This window comes from Corvus hawaiiensis, chromosome 3 (assembly GCF_020740725.1).
Source record: "Corvus hawaiiensis isolate bCorHaw1 chromosome 3, bCorHaw1.pri.cur, whole genome shotgun sequence".
In the NCBI taxonomy this organism is placed as follows: Eukaryota; Metazoa; Chordata; class Aves; order Passeriformes; family Corvidae; genus Corvus; species Corvus hawaiiensis.
In genome coordinates, this window is record NC_063215.1 from 60,386,177 (window position 1) to 60,405,117 (window position 18,941).

The 18,941-nt window shown below is 38.3% G+C and overlaps 1 protein-coding gene across 1 annotated transcript in view; it reads left to right on the forward strand.

Moving 5' to 3' along the window:
- ESR1 (estrogen receptor 1) overlaps window positions 1–18,941 on the forward strand; it is a 162,978-nt gene that overhangs the window by 71,761 nt on the left and 72,276 nt on the right. Inside the window, 1 exon segment of the mRNA XM_048296803.1 lies at window positions 13,998–14,188. Coding sequence (XP_048152760.1) covers window positions 13,998–14,188 — 191 coding nt within the window.

Consider the following 18,941-nt stretch of genomic DNA (forward strand, 5'->3'; position numbering starts at 1 on the left):
TAACAGAGGAAGAGAAGTGTGTGTGTGTGTATATATATATATATACATATATATATATATATATATATATATATCACAGGCATTCTGTTATCCTTACAGCCCATGAGTACTGTGACCATTTTTGCAGCTCATCCGTGCAGGTGAAATGCAGTCCTTGTATGCAGTGACTGGACAGCATGGTGTATTTTCAGACTGGCTGTTTGTTTGCCTTCTGTCATGCTTTTTCACCTGTCCTTTGATCAGTTACACTTGGCCATGGGCTTTTTTCCCATCAGTTACTTACCCTTGTTATACTTCCAAGCATATGACTTTCAAGTAATATTTGAATGTCTGGGAGTCATATTCTTCCTACATGTACTAGTAGAATCATACAATAATTGAGTAGCCTGAGTTGGAAGGGGCCCACAGGGATCATTGAACTCCCAGCTCTGCACAGGACAACCCCAAGAATCACACCATGTGCCTGAGAGCATTGTTCAAGCATTTCTTGAACTCTATCAGGCTGGTGCTGTGACCGCTTCCCTCAGGAGCCTGGTCCAGTGCTCAGCCATCCTCTGGGTCAAGAGTTTTTCCCTAAAATCTAAACTGAACCTCCCCTGAAACCACTTCTGGCCGTTCCCTTGGGTCCTGTCACCAGTCACCACAGAGAAGAGATCAGTGTCTGTCCCTGCTCTACCCCTCATGAGGAAGCTGCAACTGCAATGAGGTCTGTCCTCAGTCTCCTCCAGGCTGAACAGACCAAGTGACCTCAGCCTTCCTCATATGGCTTCACGTCCAATCCCTTCACCATCTTGGTCACCCTCCTTTGGACACTCTAACAGCTTTATATCCTTCTTATACTGTGGCCCCCAAAACTGCCCCCAGCACTTGAGGTGAGGCCGCCCCAGTGCAGAGCAGAGTGGGACAATCCCCTTGCCCAGCTGGCGATGCTGTGCCTGATGTTCCCCAGGACACGCTTGGCCCTCCTGGCTGCCAGGGCACTGCTGGCTCATGTTCAGCTTGGCAGGACCCCCAGGTCCCTTTCCATGGCACTGCTTTCCAGCCTCTCATTCCCCAGTCTGTCCGTACATCCAGGGTTGCCCCATCCCAGGTGCAGGATCCAGCCCTTTCCCTTGTTGAACTTGTTAAGGCTGGTGATTGCCCAGCCCTCTAACTTGTTTAGGTCTCTCTGCAGGAGCCCTGTGTTACCCCACTAGCAACAGGCCACCAGTTTGATGTCACCCCACTCACTATAATGCTTTATGCCCATCCCTTGAGCCAGCTGCTCACCCATCTCATGATGTGTTTATCCAGCCATGAGCTGGATAGTGTGTCCAGAAGGACACTATGAGAGACAGTATCTAAAGCTTTACTAAAATCCAAAAATAATATGTCATCTGGCTTCCCTTGATCAGCTAGGTGTGTTACCTTGTCATAAAAGGAGATTAAGTTTGAATAGCAGGACTTCCCTGTCATGAAGTTGTGCTGTCTGTGACCAATGACTGTGTTGTCCTTCAGGGGTTTCTCAGTAACTCCCACAATAATCTTCCCCCAAATTTTAACATAAATATATGTATTTATTAGTCTGGTTTGATGAAATTGGCTTAAGCACAAATGGGTCTGTATGTTCAGGAACTGTTTTTTTTCTTTCACTGGGCCCTAAACTGTGTGCCATTAGTCCAAGGGACTGCAGAGTTTCTGGTCCTAGGGATTACTGTTTTGGGACAAAAACAAGGAGCTTCAGATAAACCTTATTTGCTTGGGGCAAGTAGTCAAGCATTTTTACAAGCAGATGTCAGATTTTCCCAAGTGCCTCATTCCTTCTCTGCTGCCCATTGTGTTTTTGCATTTGGCATCCCTGCCTAGTCTTTTTTTCCTGTATTCTTGCAAGCAGCTGGCACAGAGTTGCTTGGAGATGGCCTGGTGGTAATCTGTTTGGGAAAATGTTTTTGTCTCTTCTCTAGCTGGTTCAAGAGGTCTGCATGCACTTTAATGAACTTCAAAGCACTACTTTAAGTAGTCTTTTATTTCACCAAGGTTTATTTTCCTGTGGCCTAAAGCACTCAGATTTCTCTGTTGTGACCACACGTGGCTGTACCAGTGTTTTGTTTCAAAAGTTCATTTTGAAATGCAGTATGCCCCTTAAAGTAACATTTTAAGATTTCATTCTAAAGAAATGTAATTTGAAATGTTAGGTTGGTTTTGGTTTAAATTTTTGAAACAATGGTATCTAAATTATAATGTTGCATTATGCAATCAGCATTCCTAGTTAACAATTTTTTGAAGGTGATGTAAATAAGAACATTTAAATATTTAAAACATTTTTCTTAAAAATATCTTGTTTAATGTTGGTCATTGAAAGATTTTCCAATGAATTTAATGAACCTTTGGATAATTGGTTAAACTTAATGTGTGCATCTGAAATATTTGGATTGAGGGTTTGCCCAAGAATAGAAGGATCACATGAGCACTTAAAAGTCCTATAAAGGCACAGTAAAGAAAGATTTATGACTGATTCCTGTGTTTTTGCTGGCACTTACCTTTGAAATAGTTTGGAGGTAAGTGTAAGAATCTGACAGCACTTCCTGAAATACCCTTTTCCAATGTATTGAGTGCACTTAACCTTTTCCTTTCAGATGGCTGGATTGTGCTAGTTTATCTGAGCATTAAAAAAAGAAAAAAAATAAAAGTAGTCCAGTGTCTGGGTAATTTTGAAAAAAGTTTACTAGGAACAGTGAAACCTGGAGAAAAGACTTCTTCTGGATGTGTTATGAAAGGATAAATGTCAGCCTTTTCACAAAAGCCATATTATAATTCTAAGACTCTTGTAAGAAATGCAGGGGTACAATTTTCAGCGGAGTCTTTGAAGGTTAGAATAACTTTGGTGGAGACAAGGCTGACTAGGACTTTCTAAAAGCATGAAAGCTGTACAGAATGTACATGAGATTGTTCGCTGAAGCTGGCCTTTTGGTTTGTTCATGCTTTCAGCTTTTCAAACATTTTACTCTTCAGATTGTTTACACTTAAGTGAGCTATCCTAAGTCCACGCTTCCAGAGCGTTTGCCTGCTGAGCACTCCACTTTGGCACACTTGTGGGCACAGCTGATTGCCACACTCAGGGCCCTGTTGCTCCTGTCTCCAGAGCCACACAGCCACACAGCAACTTGGTATTGCTGCCAGAAAATCATATCTTATGCAGCGCCCAGGGACACTTTGTCAGCAGCTTTTTCGTCAAATTTGGCACACTTTAAGACAGCAGAATGAGGTTCCTCAGATTATATGACTCTTCATGCAGCAGAGTCTCTGAGACTGAGAGATGGTGTCAGGGACAGATTGTGCCCAGGGTAAACTGCACTCGGCAGGAGGTAGAAATGGGCAGAAAAACCCTAAACAATTTGTCTGGTCATTATTTTATATCCTAGGGAATTTGTTAAAAGTATTTTTTCCACTGGTGGTGTTCCTTAAAGAGTAGAGGGATCATCCAGTGAGCAGGGATTCAAAAGATACATGAAAAAAATAATTTGCAGAGATTTTACTCCACAGATCAGACACTACCATTAATTTTTAAATAATCAAAAGTTATCTGCTAGTTGTTACAGGTAGCAGAGATCTGTAAATTAATCACTTAAAATGTAAGTATGTAAGAGAACATTTTTCTAGTGCTGCTTACCACAATAGAATCTGAAACACTAAATATTTCTCAAATTCTAAGGATCAGTGCAGTATCCAGCCTTTGGGAAGGAGAAAACTAATGAACGAGTACACTAGCTGGAGAATTAGTAAGTAGAGAAAAGAACATCAGAATAAAAAACAGTCTAAGTAGAAGAGAAAATCATAAGTGATGTACAAGTTATCAGAGTAATCTTTTGCAGAAGAGGCAAATTTTATTCTGTGAACAGAAAAACACAGGAACAGCTCAATATGCTGTTTTAAGAGAGACTGGCAAGGCCTCTTTCAGATTTTTAGGCTTGCTAAGGGGCAAAGTCCTTATGAGAGCAGAATTAGAAAGGACACTCTGAAAGAAAGGATGGAGGCAGAGGGGTGGCGTAGCAGGAAAGGTAAGGGAAAATGTGTACCAAGAGAGCAGCATCTCAATTGTTCTCCAGGCTAACTGGAAATAGCTGAGGGCAAACTACCTTAATTTCCAGAAGAGGACTTGGGCTGGCCATGAGGCAGTGAGGCAGCAGACAGTTCACAGAGAGAGGCTTAATCATGGGAAATATTGTAAGGGCAAGTTAAAACAAGTTCCTGTGGGGCAGGTCTAGATATGTGGTCTTTTAAGTGATGCTCTGCCTGTGCTTTACTGGATGCTACTGTACAGTGGGTGCAGAATATAAAATTTCTGTGGGTCTTTTGTCATTACTTAGGTCACATTAAGACTGCAGGGCAGCTTGGCTGCTGGTAGAGATTTCAGCAATTTCTCCTCCTGCTTAACATGGCAAAACAGTGCCTGTGAATGTGTCTTTTATTCTTTTTGCTAATTATAAACATGGTTTTTTTCTTTGTAAATGTGCTTTGCATGAAAAGAAAAGCTTTGGTGTTTGAATATATTTCTGTCAAATCTTTAAAAATCAATATTTCTGCAAAATGAAAATCCCACTGTAAATATTTTTTCCTTGAAAATTGAGGGAGAGAAATTTTCTTATCTGAACTTTTTCTTTGCAGAAACTAGATTTCTGTGGTGATTTAAGTAGTCTTCTAAATATTAATAGGAGAATAATGTTTTCCCTTATTTCAGAAGTTAAATTCTGGCATAAAATAGTATGGCATTTATTGCATATTATGGCTTGCATGGCATCTCTCAATTGGTTCTTCAAAGCTGAAGGCTTCTGGCCTTTATTTTATCCCATGGGCAAAGTGTCCTAGCACACAAAACCCCAGGCTATGGGGAGTGGTTACTGTGAAGGCTTGTATTCTAAGAGAAGCAGTCCCACTCCAGAGGAGAAAAGACAGAATTACAAATCATATAAGGTGAGGCCCTATACATAAATGACATTTCATAGCTTTAAAGGTGTTACAAAGAAATATTTGTCTTTTTTTTTTTTTGTTTGATTTATTTATATTTTTAATTCCAATAGGACTGACTCAAAAAACTTCATAGTTTGTCTTGTGGATGGTTGGTAGCACTTACAAAGAGCTGCTCACCACAGGATTGCAAAAATTTTAAATTTAGCCTTGGTAAAAAATATATATTTGTGTCCTTGTATGATTAACGAGTTACATGTGGTCAAGAGACAGCAACACTAAGGTCCCTCAAATCTTCTTTAGTTAAAAATCTCAGGATGTGCTTGTGCAACTGGTGGGTCAGGTCACAGGAAAAAATGGATTATTTATAAAGATTACAGAAGCTAAATAATCGTGGCAGACTGGGTTGCTGGGGTACAGAGAGAGGCAGAAGAGTGGAGCCGTCCTGCCCAGGACATGAGCAAAGTGAGTAGTGAGAGAGAGGAGAGCTTTGGATGAAATGCCTGCAGGGAGTCTGGGCATGAGAGAAGTAGCCAGGCAGAGTCAGGCCAGGCACCAGAGGAGGGAAGTTTGTCCTTTCTAGACAGGGAGATGAGGCTAGAAGGAAAAGCCCAAAGGTGAAGGTAAGAATGGAACAAGTGGGGCTGGATGGGCCAAATGAGAACAGCAGACAAAGAACATCTGTGGGAGGACAGAGCAGAGGTTCTCACTGACAGCAAAGGCAGCACCTTCTGTGTGTTTAAGAGCTTTTACTTCTCCTAAAATAGAGTAGCAAAAAGGACTTGTAGCCTCACTACGTACAACAGTTAGCGGGTGTCACTGACATCCTTCCTCTGCTGCTGAATGAGAGTGATCTGTCATCCTGTGCTGCATTAACACAAGTGAAGGGTCCACCAACGTGGCCCAGCTTTGCTGTCTGTGACTCTGTGAGGCAAAAAGGTAACATTTTAGTTTTTCTAGACATCCTCTTTAGAAGGTGAGAAGCTACAAAAAGCTGTTATTTGCAAACTTGTAATTTTATTAAGCCCAAGATAAGGTAACCTGTGCAAATCCTATTTGGTCCTTTTTTGATTATTATTATTATAATTATTTCTATATTTATAAGGTAATCATAAGTGGGATGCTGTTCCAATATATGAAAAAAAATCATCTGTGGAATGTGTCATATAGTGAAATATGTCACTGTAAATTCTCTACTCATTTTTCCCAAAGGCTGGTAGCTAAAAAAAGGAAAGAGGCAAAAATTATTACGTGGAAGCAGCTGATTTCTGGCCTGAAGAACTGAATTCTTTGTCCAATTCTGCCACAAATGCTTCTGTAAAGTTCAGAAATCATTAAAATCAAACTTCGCAAGCATTCTCGTGTTGTATTGTAATTTTCTTTGTGCAGAATGGAAGTCCTACAGTCTGATTCATGTAAGTGTCGAACATTTGCTCTTGCAATTGCAGACAAGAAAAGTAGCACTCTGAACATTCAAAACCTATTTAATGGTGAGTACTTAAAAACTCAGGTTGCCCATAACTCAGTATATACTTTTGACCTTAATCTCTCTCAGTCTCATTTTTTTATCCTCTCAACTCGGAAGAGTGTTGGAAAAATATATTCATTAGGATCTGTCAGCTGCTAAATTGCTATAGTGGCATGGAAATACTGGGAGGAAGTTAATTCTGAATTCAGACAATGTGCTGATAATAAGGCACCAGACACTGAACAGTCATGGAAAAAAACCCTCACAGACAGAGTAGCTGCTCATTTAATGAATTATTTTTTATTCGATGCACTGATGAGCTGTTGCACTCTGAACTGTATGGTCACATAATTGAAGATAACATACATATGCACAAGACACATAAATTAAGGTTTGAGTCGCATTTGCAAGAAGCAGTTCAACCACCCGGTGTTTAAAATCTTAATCTTTTTCTAAGGTATACTCATATAAAGATTATGTGTGGGTGTTTCTGCATTCACCTTATGTACAGAAAGAAGTTATTAAATTTCTCTGCAAAATGGAAAAAACCACAGAAAATTGCTATTGCTTAGAAATTATTTCAGGTTTGGGCTATTCCTTGAAGAACAGCTTTCTTTACTTAAGAATAATGAAAATGACCCTGTAATTGAGCTGTAGTTTAGATTCCAACAGCATTGAGAAACAGAATGAATCAATTTCTCTGTATTTATTCAAAAGATTGTTTTGGTATGAATTTAAATTTCAGACCCATAGAACTGACAAATAGATCAAGCTATTTCCATTTTAGAACCCATCCCTCACTCCCCTGCCATTTCAAAGAAAAACTTCAACGTTTTTCAGAAAGCTGGGCAAACTTTTATGTTGTCAAGGGAATCTGCTGCAAAATTATTAGCTCACATGTATAAACCATAGAAAACCAATCCAAGGACTGGAAGTATGGGAGAGGGAAGTATTGCAAACATCTGAATTCAGGTATTAGACACATGAAAAAGTAGTCGGGGCTCCTTTACTCTCCCATCCATAGAACCTTCAGGAAACGTGGCTGGAGATGTCATAGACCACTCAGTGACAGTGCATAAACACATCCCTCCAGATTTTAATGCAGTCTGCAAATATTAGTGACAGATCTGAAAATAAAATAAAATTTAACAAAAATGAAGCTTTAAAGGACTGAAAGAATGTTCGAATTTATACTGACTTTACTAGGTAGTTCTAGAGGACATTTTTCTGCACACATGGAGTGGTTTACTTTTGGCATATCCAAATGTAGCATTTCAATCACTCATTTTAAAATTAACCAGAGTTAAGAATGAAGGAAAATGATAAAACTAATGCCAAAGGAAATGTTTAGTTTCATGTCAAATAAGAAGTTTTGATGACCTAAGAAGATAAGCTTTTATTTTCATGTTGCCAGAGCTTGTCTTCAACACTACTGTTTCTTGGTCAATACCAAGATATTTTGCATAAGTTTTTTTATTTAAGTTACCAAATTAAGTTGTATTTCATTTTAGTTCTAAAGAAAGCATTTCAGTGTCTTCTGACTACAAAATACATTTTCTGATACATTGTGAAATGCTATCAGTATTTAAAATTATTTTATTATTCACCTTTCATATAACTTTATTTTCATTTATTTTTCTTACATTTCTCTTTTGTCAGTTACATTTTTTTTCTTTTTTCTGCAGTGAGCCCTGTCAGTTTTCAGTTGGTTTCCTTGCCATTTTTCTTATTTGGCCTTCAGAAATATATTCTGTTATTTTTAAATTAGTTCTTGGTATTTTCTCTCCTCAGTCTTTTATGTCAATATTTGTTCACCTCATCCATTTACTACATCAGCTTGGGATTTTCTATGCAAGTAGTCTTGTTGAGGTATCCCTGCACTTACCCTACCCTAAAGGACAAGACAAGATATGAGCCAAAGACATGAGATAAATGAGAATAAGTGACCAGAGGAGCATCTCTCTGCCAGGATGGTCTCCTCCTGTCTTGTCTAGGTGTCAGAGGAGCTGATGTGCAGCTCTGCTCTGGTGGTCTTTCTGATTACACTTTGTATTTCCCTTGACAGGAAGACTTGTGAAGGCACAGGGCTGTGGGAAAGGGAAGAGAAGGAGCTAGTCATGCATTCCATTTAGAGGTGTGAATTATGGGCAGCTCTTTCTCAGCCTACAGCTTCTTTTCACCCAAGGGTGTCAAACTTTCACAGCTATGTTTATCCCTTACAGAAATTGTTGGTGAACTTAAATGTCAGGTTCAGTGAGGCAGGCACTAAGCTGGAAGGGACAGCATTGTTGTCTAAGGGAAATGCTTATTACTCATGGTTTTGATGCTACACCCAGAGACGTTTCTGATCACCAGGGAATAAACTGAGGATATTTTAGTTACCTAAACAAGGCCAGGCCATGGGTGCAAAGATCAACATGACGACTCTCAGTGCTGAAGAGCTTCACACTCCCAGGCAGGGTTTGGCCAGTTTAAGTGGACCTCTCCCAGGGCATGGGGCAGGCAGGAGCTATGCAAGGCTTCTCCTATGGTAGCATAGACAAAACCATCCTGTTTTGGGGGGGAGGAAGAGAATTTAGCTGTGTGAGTTGCATGTGCTCAGAGCCATGGATCAGGAAACACAATCAGGTCCCAGGGTGAGTGCTAGCTGATCTTCATCACCAGTGGAATATCAGCCATGGAGTGATGCCAGTGTCTGCTCCCATTGCTGGAGCCCATCTTCATGGCTGTAGCCTGTCTTGTGCCAATGCTGGTTTGGCATATGGTCACCTCCCAAGGTTCCATCTAGCCTAAAATACCCAGTGATGCTGTCCATTTGAGATAGAACTTCATGTAAGGCTTTCTCTCTCTGTCCTCAAGTTGTACTTAGCTTAATTACAGCCCTAGACATTTTGGGATATTTTTTTAAGCCAACACTTTCATTTGGATGGCATATGATTGTTCTTCAGGTTCTTTGAAGCTACTTTTTGAGAGTATAGTTTTGAGGTCCTTAATGTATTTGGCAGTTTTCTGTTTATTTATATACTTGGTCAATGCTATTGCAATACTTTTCCTTGAGATGTCTTGTGTTTCCAAGCACTTAGTTCTGTTCAAATAGTATTTTGTAAATATTTTGCCCCAGGCAGAAGTTTACATTCTAACAGCAGATTAATTTCATATGGAATGGTAGAATGGTGTTATAATAAGTAGAGTGTGTGGAAATGCATTTGTGTTAGACCTTGACTGCTTTTGAAATGACCATTAGTTTTGAGGGATGCCCTGGGAACTTTCATCCATTCAGGTAAAAAAGATTCAGAAGCTGCATATTAAAGTTTATTGTTTGAAAATAAATACAGAAAACTAGAATTTCTCAAGGTGTCTTATTTAACTGCTTATATACTTTTTCCCTTAAGCCCTCCTACTATGAAATCTCTTTATTTCAGGTAAAGCTGGGATTGTGAATAAATTGGGCCTTACCTCACTGTTGTGTGGATTGCGTACTTTGGGCTATCCTAAATTCATCCTGCCTGCCAGTCAGATTATCTTGATGTAAAAAACCCTGAGTTTACATTATAAAACTTTAATTGTCTCATGTACACTTTTTACTTTGTAGTCAACATACGGTTACTAATCTCTTTCTGATTCAGAGCTGCAGGTGATGAGTGAAGTGTAAAGTAGAGGCGTCTTTGTTTCCTTACACACTCATTGAAGTGTGAAACATGAAAGTGAGTGTAGAAGACAAGTTTGTTCTGCTCTGTAGGTTCCAAACACTTTGCATTTTGATTACATTTCATTACATTTGTTGTATTATATTTGGAAATGAGAAGTAAATTCTGGGGTTTTTTAGCTTTCTAATCTTTTCTGGTTTTGCACAGGCCTTGGAGAGAGGGCTTCGTCTGGGGTTTTCTTTTTAATTTGTGGGTTTTTGTGGTAAACATAGTTTGGTCTTTTATTTTTTTGTTATTGTTTGCATAGGTTACAAAGGGAATTGTAGAAAAGGTTCTGCTCTTGTATTTTGGGAATGATGGTCTTGCCAAAGTTAGTAAGCTGGGTTAGGTTGTTGTACTATGTTCTCCAGAACACCAACCCTTGAAACCCAGCTGAAAACTGGATGAAGAGCAGACTGTTACGGTTTTTTTGTCAGGACACAGCATCAGTGGTCTGTGATGTGTGCTAACTAGCAGCTGGTTTCTGGATGAAATCTGATACGTTATTTTGATTTAGCAATCTGTTATTGGGATCTTCTTTTCATAAAAAGTTTTTCTCCTCATCTCCTCTAATAATTACTTGACTGAATTTATTACCAGCTTTTATGTCCACTATATAAACGGAAAGGATGTTATTTTTGGGGAATATGGGGCTAGGGGTATTTTAGTGTGCTTCCCACTGTGGTTCACCAAAGCCTGAATGTGATGACTGCAGGGCCAGTTTGCAAAACCTTGCTCAAGCGGTGCTGGAGTGGCACTGATGCTGAGGGTGAGAAGCAGCAAGGTCATGTTTAGATTCCTTTTGCTTTTTGAAAGTCTGTGTTAACAGATTGATAGTGCTCTCTCAATGTAGCAAGTTGGTGTGCAGGAAGGTGATGGAGACCCGAGTGAGGTTTGACACTTATGGGCATTGCAGGCAGGTGTGAGTAGTGGCACTGCTTCCCTGTGATCCCTGGGACCACAAACGCTGGGAGCCTGCAGGGAATGAACTCTCATTGCTTCTGCCTGCAGCATCCCTGTGGAAACAGGGCCTCATTGTGTGACTGAGGATGGACAGAACCTGTGGGACAGACTCCACACAAGCATGAAAAGATATTTATCTTTACTGCATCTTCCTTCTTAGTGTTTTCATGCAGCTTATTTGGAGTGTACATATTTAACGAATTTTTAAATTTGTTCTACATTAGAAAAAGCTTTCATTCAGGTAATTTTTGAGTAATTTTTTATTATTCTTAAGTATAACTTTAATAAAAATGTGTTTGCAAACCTAGGTTTGATCTGAAAAAGGATGAATATTCTGAAAAGATGAAAATTTAATTTATCTGGACTGATAGATCAGTGATGACTGATACTTTTTGGTATTTCTTAATTTTGGTTTTACCTATGAAAGAGTTTTCTTTCATATCCAACTGAGAAACTAGGATTGCTTTAGTAAGTGTGTAATGTTGGAAAACTGCTACACACCTAAAGAAATATGTAATTGTTTTGAAACTTGAATTTTTTTTCTTGTACTGTTTTTTAAAGTGCAAAATTTAAATTTCTTTGTACTCCTTATTGAGATGAAAATAATTCTAGGAACCTTATCTTGTGTAACATGCATATCTGTATCAGTTTTTTAAAAAATTGATCAAAGATTATGAACATTTATCAAGTCGTCATGTGTACCTAACAGATTAGACTATTGCTATTAAAATTATATTGACAGTTATTAGATTGCTTGCTGGTTTACTTCAAATATTTAAAACTTTCTTGTTGTTATATTCACCTAAGAGTATGTATTTTAAAGAAGCCACAGCGTGGTTTATTTAAAGTTATACTGACAGAGGTGATAAAGCTGCAGACAGAGGAGAATGGAGTGGAGAAGATAAGAAACAACAGCTTTGATCAGTAGAAAAAAAAAAAAAAGAAGTCAATTAAATGAGGCACTGGGATAAAGCAAATTCAGAGGAAGGTTCAGAACTTTGAGAAGAATAAAAAAGTATAGTTAGATCGGCTTGTGGGGCTGGAAAAGGTAATTATATGGACAATGTATGTGTTGTGCCCATAATGATTGATTAATGATACTGTGTTAATTTTGGTACATTTTAAAATTTTAATTTTTTATGTTTTATCATCTAAAATATGCAAGGGCTTTTTTCCCTGCTTAGTTTTATAGAATCATGTTGTCAATTGTGACATTCTTCAATTTTCCTGTCTCACTGAAAAACCAAAGATGTGTTATGTCAGCCCTTCACCCTTTACAATTCTTCACTTCTTCACAAGTTCCAAAGGAAAAAAGTTATTTACGTAAATGTTCAAAATTAGCTGATGTATAAGTCTTGGCAAAGAACATTTGGTTTAAAAAATGCAGTTTTCCTGAATGATGCCAGTAGTAGTTTCTGCTATCTAACATGGTAAAGCCTCATGTGTCTCTAATAACTGATACATTTTCATTGAAAAGATTTGAATTAATATCATATTTGGGGACAGAAATTATATATATAAAGTCTCAAGGGGATGGCCGAGAGCACATGTGAGAGCGTGCCTTTGGCTGGCTGGGAGAAATCTTTTGGATGGTGAGAGGTACTGCAGCTGGAGATGTCAGGGAACTTAGGCTAGATGAGATATTTGAGCATACCTAAGGAAATCAGAAAGCTGCTGGGGAGTACGGGTTTGGAGCAAGAAGGTGTGGTTGGTGCCAGATGTCTCGGTTCATCAAAACACAGCAAGTTTTGCTGTGCTCATGAAGGGAATAAGGCAAAATTAGGTATGTAGGAAGAAATCTGAAAGAGAGTCTCCTAGGCTCAAAACCAGGATATGTTTGTTAGAGAAAATGTTGAGACTCTGGGGAGATAAAAGCCACCTGCTTACTAATCAGCAATTAAAGCATGCATGAAAGTGGGTAATTACTATAAACAGTAGGATTCTTCATGCTTTAGCTTGTCTGGTGCTGTCACACCCAATGGTATTTGTCTCCTGAACAATTTTTAGTGCAGACTCTTACTGAAGAGCATGTTTCGCAAGAACTGTTTGCCTTCCAGGGGCAATCCCAGAGTTCGCTGGTGGTTCCCTTGGCAATTTCACATCCTCTCAGCTTTTTCAATGTTGCAGACCATGTGTGCAGCAACTACCCATAACAGCCTCTTACCAGGTTCAGCTGGATGTGAATTCATTGCCATTTACAGATAGATTTGTTTGGTTTTCACCTGCACAGCATCCTGCACATGCCAGTCATGTGCATATATAGGACATGTGCAGAAACATTTGTGTATCACTGGAACAGAAATTCTTCGGCAACAATTTTCAATACGCTCTCTTTTTTTTTTTTTGTGCTAAAACCATTTCTTAATTTGTATGAAAGTGTTATTGTAATGAGAATAGGCACTTTTTTATGCAGTATTAGATCTTGACAAGTGAAGGAAAGCTTGCATCTCTAAATGGGCAATAATACTTGAAAATAGCTTCATTAGTAATTTAGGTGTATATAATATAGTAATTTAAGTTAATAATTAAACTAATTCAGGTGCAATCATCAAGTGATTTTTGACTCAGATTCTTGACCTAGCTGCTGATATTGCAGTTATGCTGAAACCTTTGGATGGGAGCAGGTACACAAAATAGTGCTGGGTTTTTTTGTATTCCTTTGTGATGTTGAAAAATTGATTAATTTATCAAATAGCTTTTTAATTTTTCAAGGTACAATACCCAGTAACTTCAGGTTGATTTATGAGAAATTCCCCCATATCCTACTAATTCTGCGACTTTCCAACTAGGAGAGAGGGCAGTAGATAAAAACATTTTTCTTTTGTCTATCGGTTGGTTTCAAACAAACAAGATTTCTTTCTGACAACCTGAAGCAGTGGATGAAGTTTACCTCCCTGAAAGAACTGTGCTTGTGTTTTTTTTTTTGCTATCAACAGACCAAGTTCTGATAACAGGCGCCACAGCATGCGGGAGAGGATGTCCAGTACCAACGAGAAGGGGAGCCTGTCCATGGAGTCCACCAAGGAAACGCGGTACTGTGCTGTCTGCAACGACTACGCCTCAGGATACCACTATGGGGTCTGGTCTTGTGAGGGCTGCAAAGCCTTTTTCAAAAGGAGTATTCAAGGTAATAAACAGTTCAAGTGAGTCACCTTTACTCTTTACGCTTGAGGAAACTGAAGATACTTGAGATTGCAACCCGAGTCCGGGACAATTACATTGATTGTGTTTTCATTAGCAGTTGTTGTGCTCTCCCGCATAGATTTAGCTCTGTGTTTGGTGAATGCTTCTAGCAGATATACAATATGTTGTTATTTAGTCCAACATTAATGAGGGAAGGAAAAGCTTTTCTATGTTGTTGTTTCTTTAGGTATATCAGACCATGGTAGCAGTGAGAAATTTAATTTAAAAATCCATATTGGATCAAGATGCACTATTTCAGGTTATGCATATCTCTCCTCCAAGGCATTTTTTTTTTCAGAATTCCCTGTCAGATGATTAATTCCTGCTGATTGATTTATTAATCTTAATTTAGTGCTCCATTAGCCAGATGGTTCAATCCAAATCTCAACTCCTTAAAGATGTCAGATGTCTTTTGAGAGCGAGTATTGAAAAGGAATATTTCCTTGATGAAATATTATTTGTGTCTGTCAACAAAGCAGGGCTTTGAACTGCACACAGAATGGTTTAGTTCACAGTCTTGTCATAGTTAAAAAGGCTAGTGGAGTAAAGGGCATCTAACAAAAACAGTGTTAGTTACTGTGACAGAGATGATTATTTAAATGCCTGTCACTTTGTGGAATAGATGGGTTTTTTTGCTTTGTTCAACATCTTTTAAACTGAGTAAGAAGTAACTATAATTCTACTGAAAATACAGGTACTGTTCAGTATCTAAGTTTTAGAGAAGAAAATAAAACAGATATCTTCCTTTTCAACAGAAAACTTGTAAAGTGCTGTGCTTTATTTAGGTTTCTATAGTTTTTAAAATCTCCAGGTGATACATAGGCACAAAAATTTCTGTTGCTTCTTTTACTGAAGTAAACATAGTATGGAACAGTTTTACCTCATATCACAAGGTGTGATTTTTGCCTGTTTTGTTGCATGACTAGCACTGAGGTGAGTTAAATAATACTTCCAGCATTCAGCTCAGAATTTTCCCTGCCTTGAAGAGAAAAAGTAAAAGACTGGCTGAAGGGTAGACATTGATGGAATTATTTGAATGTTGATGATTAGTCAATAGTTAGTCGTATTTCTGTTTGTCCAGACACACTAAAATGATTTTTAAAAGAGTAAGTGGTTAAAACCAGAGGTCAGTAATAAGCAACACTGAATGGAGGAAGGGTGAAATGCTTTTTTCTTCACATCAGAGTGATTTACTTTAACTTGCAATGTCAGAACAGCTCCCTTATTGTGGGTTTTTTTGTTATTTTTCCTTTTCACTTCCCCTGACCAAATCAGGATTATTCTTAGACTTTTGAAATTATGTCCTTGTGCTTGAACTGAACTGAGTCACAACAAAGTGGAAATTGAAATAGCTTTAAGCAAGAGTTATCAAGTAATTGTACAGCACAGATCTTGAGCTTTTGGCCATTGTGGAAGAAGAAATGAATCTGTTTACTGAGCTTGTGCTGTCAGCACTTGGTGGTTTTGCCCTGGCCTCCTCATGGACAAATGTTGTGGTCCACCACAGTGGATCTGTTATCTATTTGTGCTATGCTAAAGGCTAGTTAGTAAATTTGCTTCTTGCTACGTATATATATTTAAGGTAATTTTTAAGTAGGTAAGCTTTTAAATCTTAAAGCTTAAGTTTCCAGTACCCCATAAAATGTCTTTCATGACCTGTAAGTCACATTTGCTCTAATTTAAGCTCCTTGCTTCTTGCCCTATCCCCTGTGGGCACGACGAGGGCTTATTACAACAACCTTTCACATAGTTGAAGACTGTTATCATATCTTTTTTCAGTCTTCTCTTTTTTAGACTAAACAAACCAAGTTCTTTCAGTAGAGCATGCTTTCTAGACTTCTGATCCCATTTGTTAAACTCCTCTGTACTTTCTCCAGTTGATCCACCTCTTTTGAGATTGAGTTATCATAAAAAATGACATCCACAAATATAAAAAAATAATTCGAGGACATAAGTACTTATGAGAGAATTGTGATCATTTGATCACAGATGGCATGAAAATCTGCTGAAGAATGTTTAAAGTCATAGGTACCCAGTCATGATGAACTAAGGTAATTTTTGAATTTTCTACTGGATTTGGAAGAGATCTCTATTTCAGCAAGTACATGTTCTCATTGAACATGTGTCCAATTGATGAAAATGAAAGTAATTTTTAGATTGAGAATAGATGCAAAAACATGCATGTACCTGCAGATGATAATAATTTTAAATATGTAGTGATCAGGTAGTTAGGAATGAATGCAGGTGTATTTATAGAAGAATATGTGGACTAAATATTATTGTATATATTTTTGACTTCTTATGTATACTGCATTGTATATATGCTCTGCATTCCTAAAATAAATGGGAAAAATTTCCTGCCAATCATATGATTAAACACTGCTGAGGTTCACAGAACTTTTTAGTATGAACAAAAATAAACCAAAATGCTTTAAGGAAAGATTTTTGTTGTTTCAGCAAAGATAACTGCGCTACTTTGTTCTTTGCTAACCTGTATTTCTCATATATGTGTATAGATGCAGAGATGATCATTTCTGTACTTCTCATCAGAGAATTGCTGTAATGAACCTTGATGTCCCTGCTAGACTGTAGTCAAGTATTCTATCTTGTTCTTAATAGAACCACAGGAAAAAGTAAGGACAGACACAAACAAGCTGTATGTGGTAATCAGTTTCCTCTGTTACTCTCAGTGATATCTGAAGTATCTATATTTACCTGTATAAGTATATACTGAAATTTTGTGAAAACTCACATCTGCATTGGAGCTTACCTGAGGTGACAGTAAATAGTTTCATTTTTATCCAGGGGATCTGGAATGTTCCTGGTGATATTTTGTGAGTTTTAAATGCTAAGGTGTTTTTCTTTGTTGTCAAGAAGTTAAAGCTTGAAAAGTAATCTGAATTAGAAACTGTCTCAATATGTGCAACTTTTCAGTTTTGTTTAAACAACAGATGGTTTGTGGAAAACCTCAACTGCCTCCTGAAACTATGTCAGTCTGTTTTGTTAGTCTATGTCCCAAAAGTGATTTGGGACCTTGTTTTGAGAAATCTCAGTGCAGAGTGATATTAAAGTACAATCTTTCACGGGAGAGGAACGTCACAGGACACCAAGAATACCATGTTGCTTGGTGACAGTGCTTTACTCTTCACCCAGCATATGTAGTCTTCAGGAGTGTACTTTGGTCAAGGGAGTTCATTTCAGAAGCATGACAAGGAGCCACAGCACAGCACACTGTACTTCTCTACTAAAATACTTACCAATTTTAAGACCAAGAAGGGCCATTAGATCTGTAGTTCTGTTCTTCTCTCGATATAAACTTTATATGCTATCCATCTACACAGCCCAGTAACTTGATGGAGGTAAATATTTTAGAAGGTGCCCAGACATGATCTATGGGCTCAAGAGTTTTCTTACAATGATGGTTTATTCTGATTTGTCTTCCCATATACTAAAAATTTACCTTTCTAAGGTGTGTTACATTGGCTTTTACATCACTTCCATGAACCAGTCTTAGAAACTACTGTCTTTCTCCTGTGGAAAGTTCTAATAAGTTGTTATCAAGTCAATCAAATCACCTTGATATCTTAAGTGAACTAAAAGGTTTCAGTCTCCTGCTGTATATCTTTCTATCTTCTGAGTCCATTATCTTTGCACCTTTACTCATTCCCGCACACCCATAACAGCCTCTCTAAAATCTGGTCAGAAATGGATGATGTATTTCAACATGAGCCTTACAAGTGCCGTTTACAAATTAAAAATCCCCTTGTGACTCACACATTCTTTCACCCTTCTAATTCCCTTGTTTTTTGGATAGCCACCAAGCCTTATGAGACAGGAAAGAATTACTCATACCACCTCTGACAAGCATCCAGAAAATGCCTACATATGGGTGTCTGCAAACCCTGAGGGACCACAAGGGATTCAGAACAAACCGGGGTAAATCCTTACATTAGAGGGTATCTTGATCCCAGAACTGCTGCAGCATTTTATAAATCCCCAATTCTACTTCCTCTTCGTATGCCCTTCTGATGTTTTTCAGGTGCATCTTCTCTGCTTTTGTTCACAGCTTTAGTTCATATCTGGGATATTTCACATATAGTTAGTTAACAATTGCTCCATGATGGGAGGCATTACCAGAATAGGTTGGCTTCTGAGGATGGATGAATAGCTGAGGAATTCCAGAGGCCTGCCTTTAGTGTCCTGATCACAGAGATATAAAGGTCTCTGAAGTGCAGGAATTCTTGAAGCTGGGAAGTATTTTGATTGTGTGGCTTGAACCTGGATTTTAATTAACAGTTATGCCTTCTGACCATCAAGTACAAGGGTTTTGGCAGTAGACTTTGAGTGTTATCAATTGTTTTAACTTCACTGCGATAGAGCTGTACTTTGTTGAAAGTATGTAATGCTGAGAGGGGTGGTAATGTATATGTATTTTCATCTTTGAGAGCATTTTACTGGTAAAACATGCTAGTAAGTGAGTGTTTAGGTAATGGTGAAGTGCAGCAATTGCAACAGTATCAATTTGGGAGGTTTCTGAGATCTCCCCTTTAATTTTCCATTCTTGTCTTCTGTTTTGATGGTATTTTTGTAATCTGTTTTATAACAGCTCAGATCCTGCAGCCAAGAAGGCAGAAACTCCCTAATAAGACTGCTTGTACACTGGTACTATGAGCTGTCAGCCAAACTGCAGAACATGA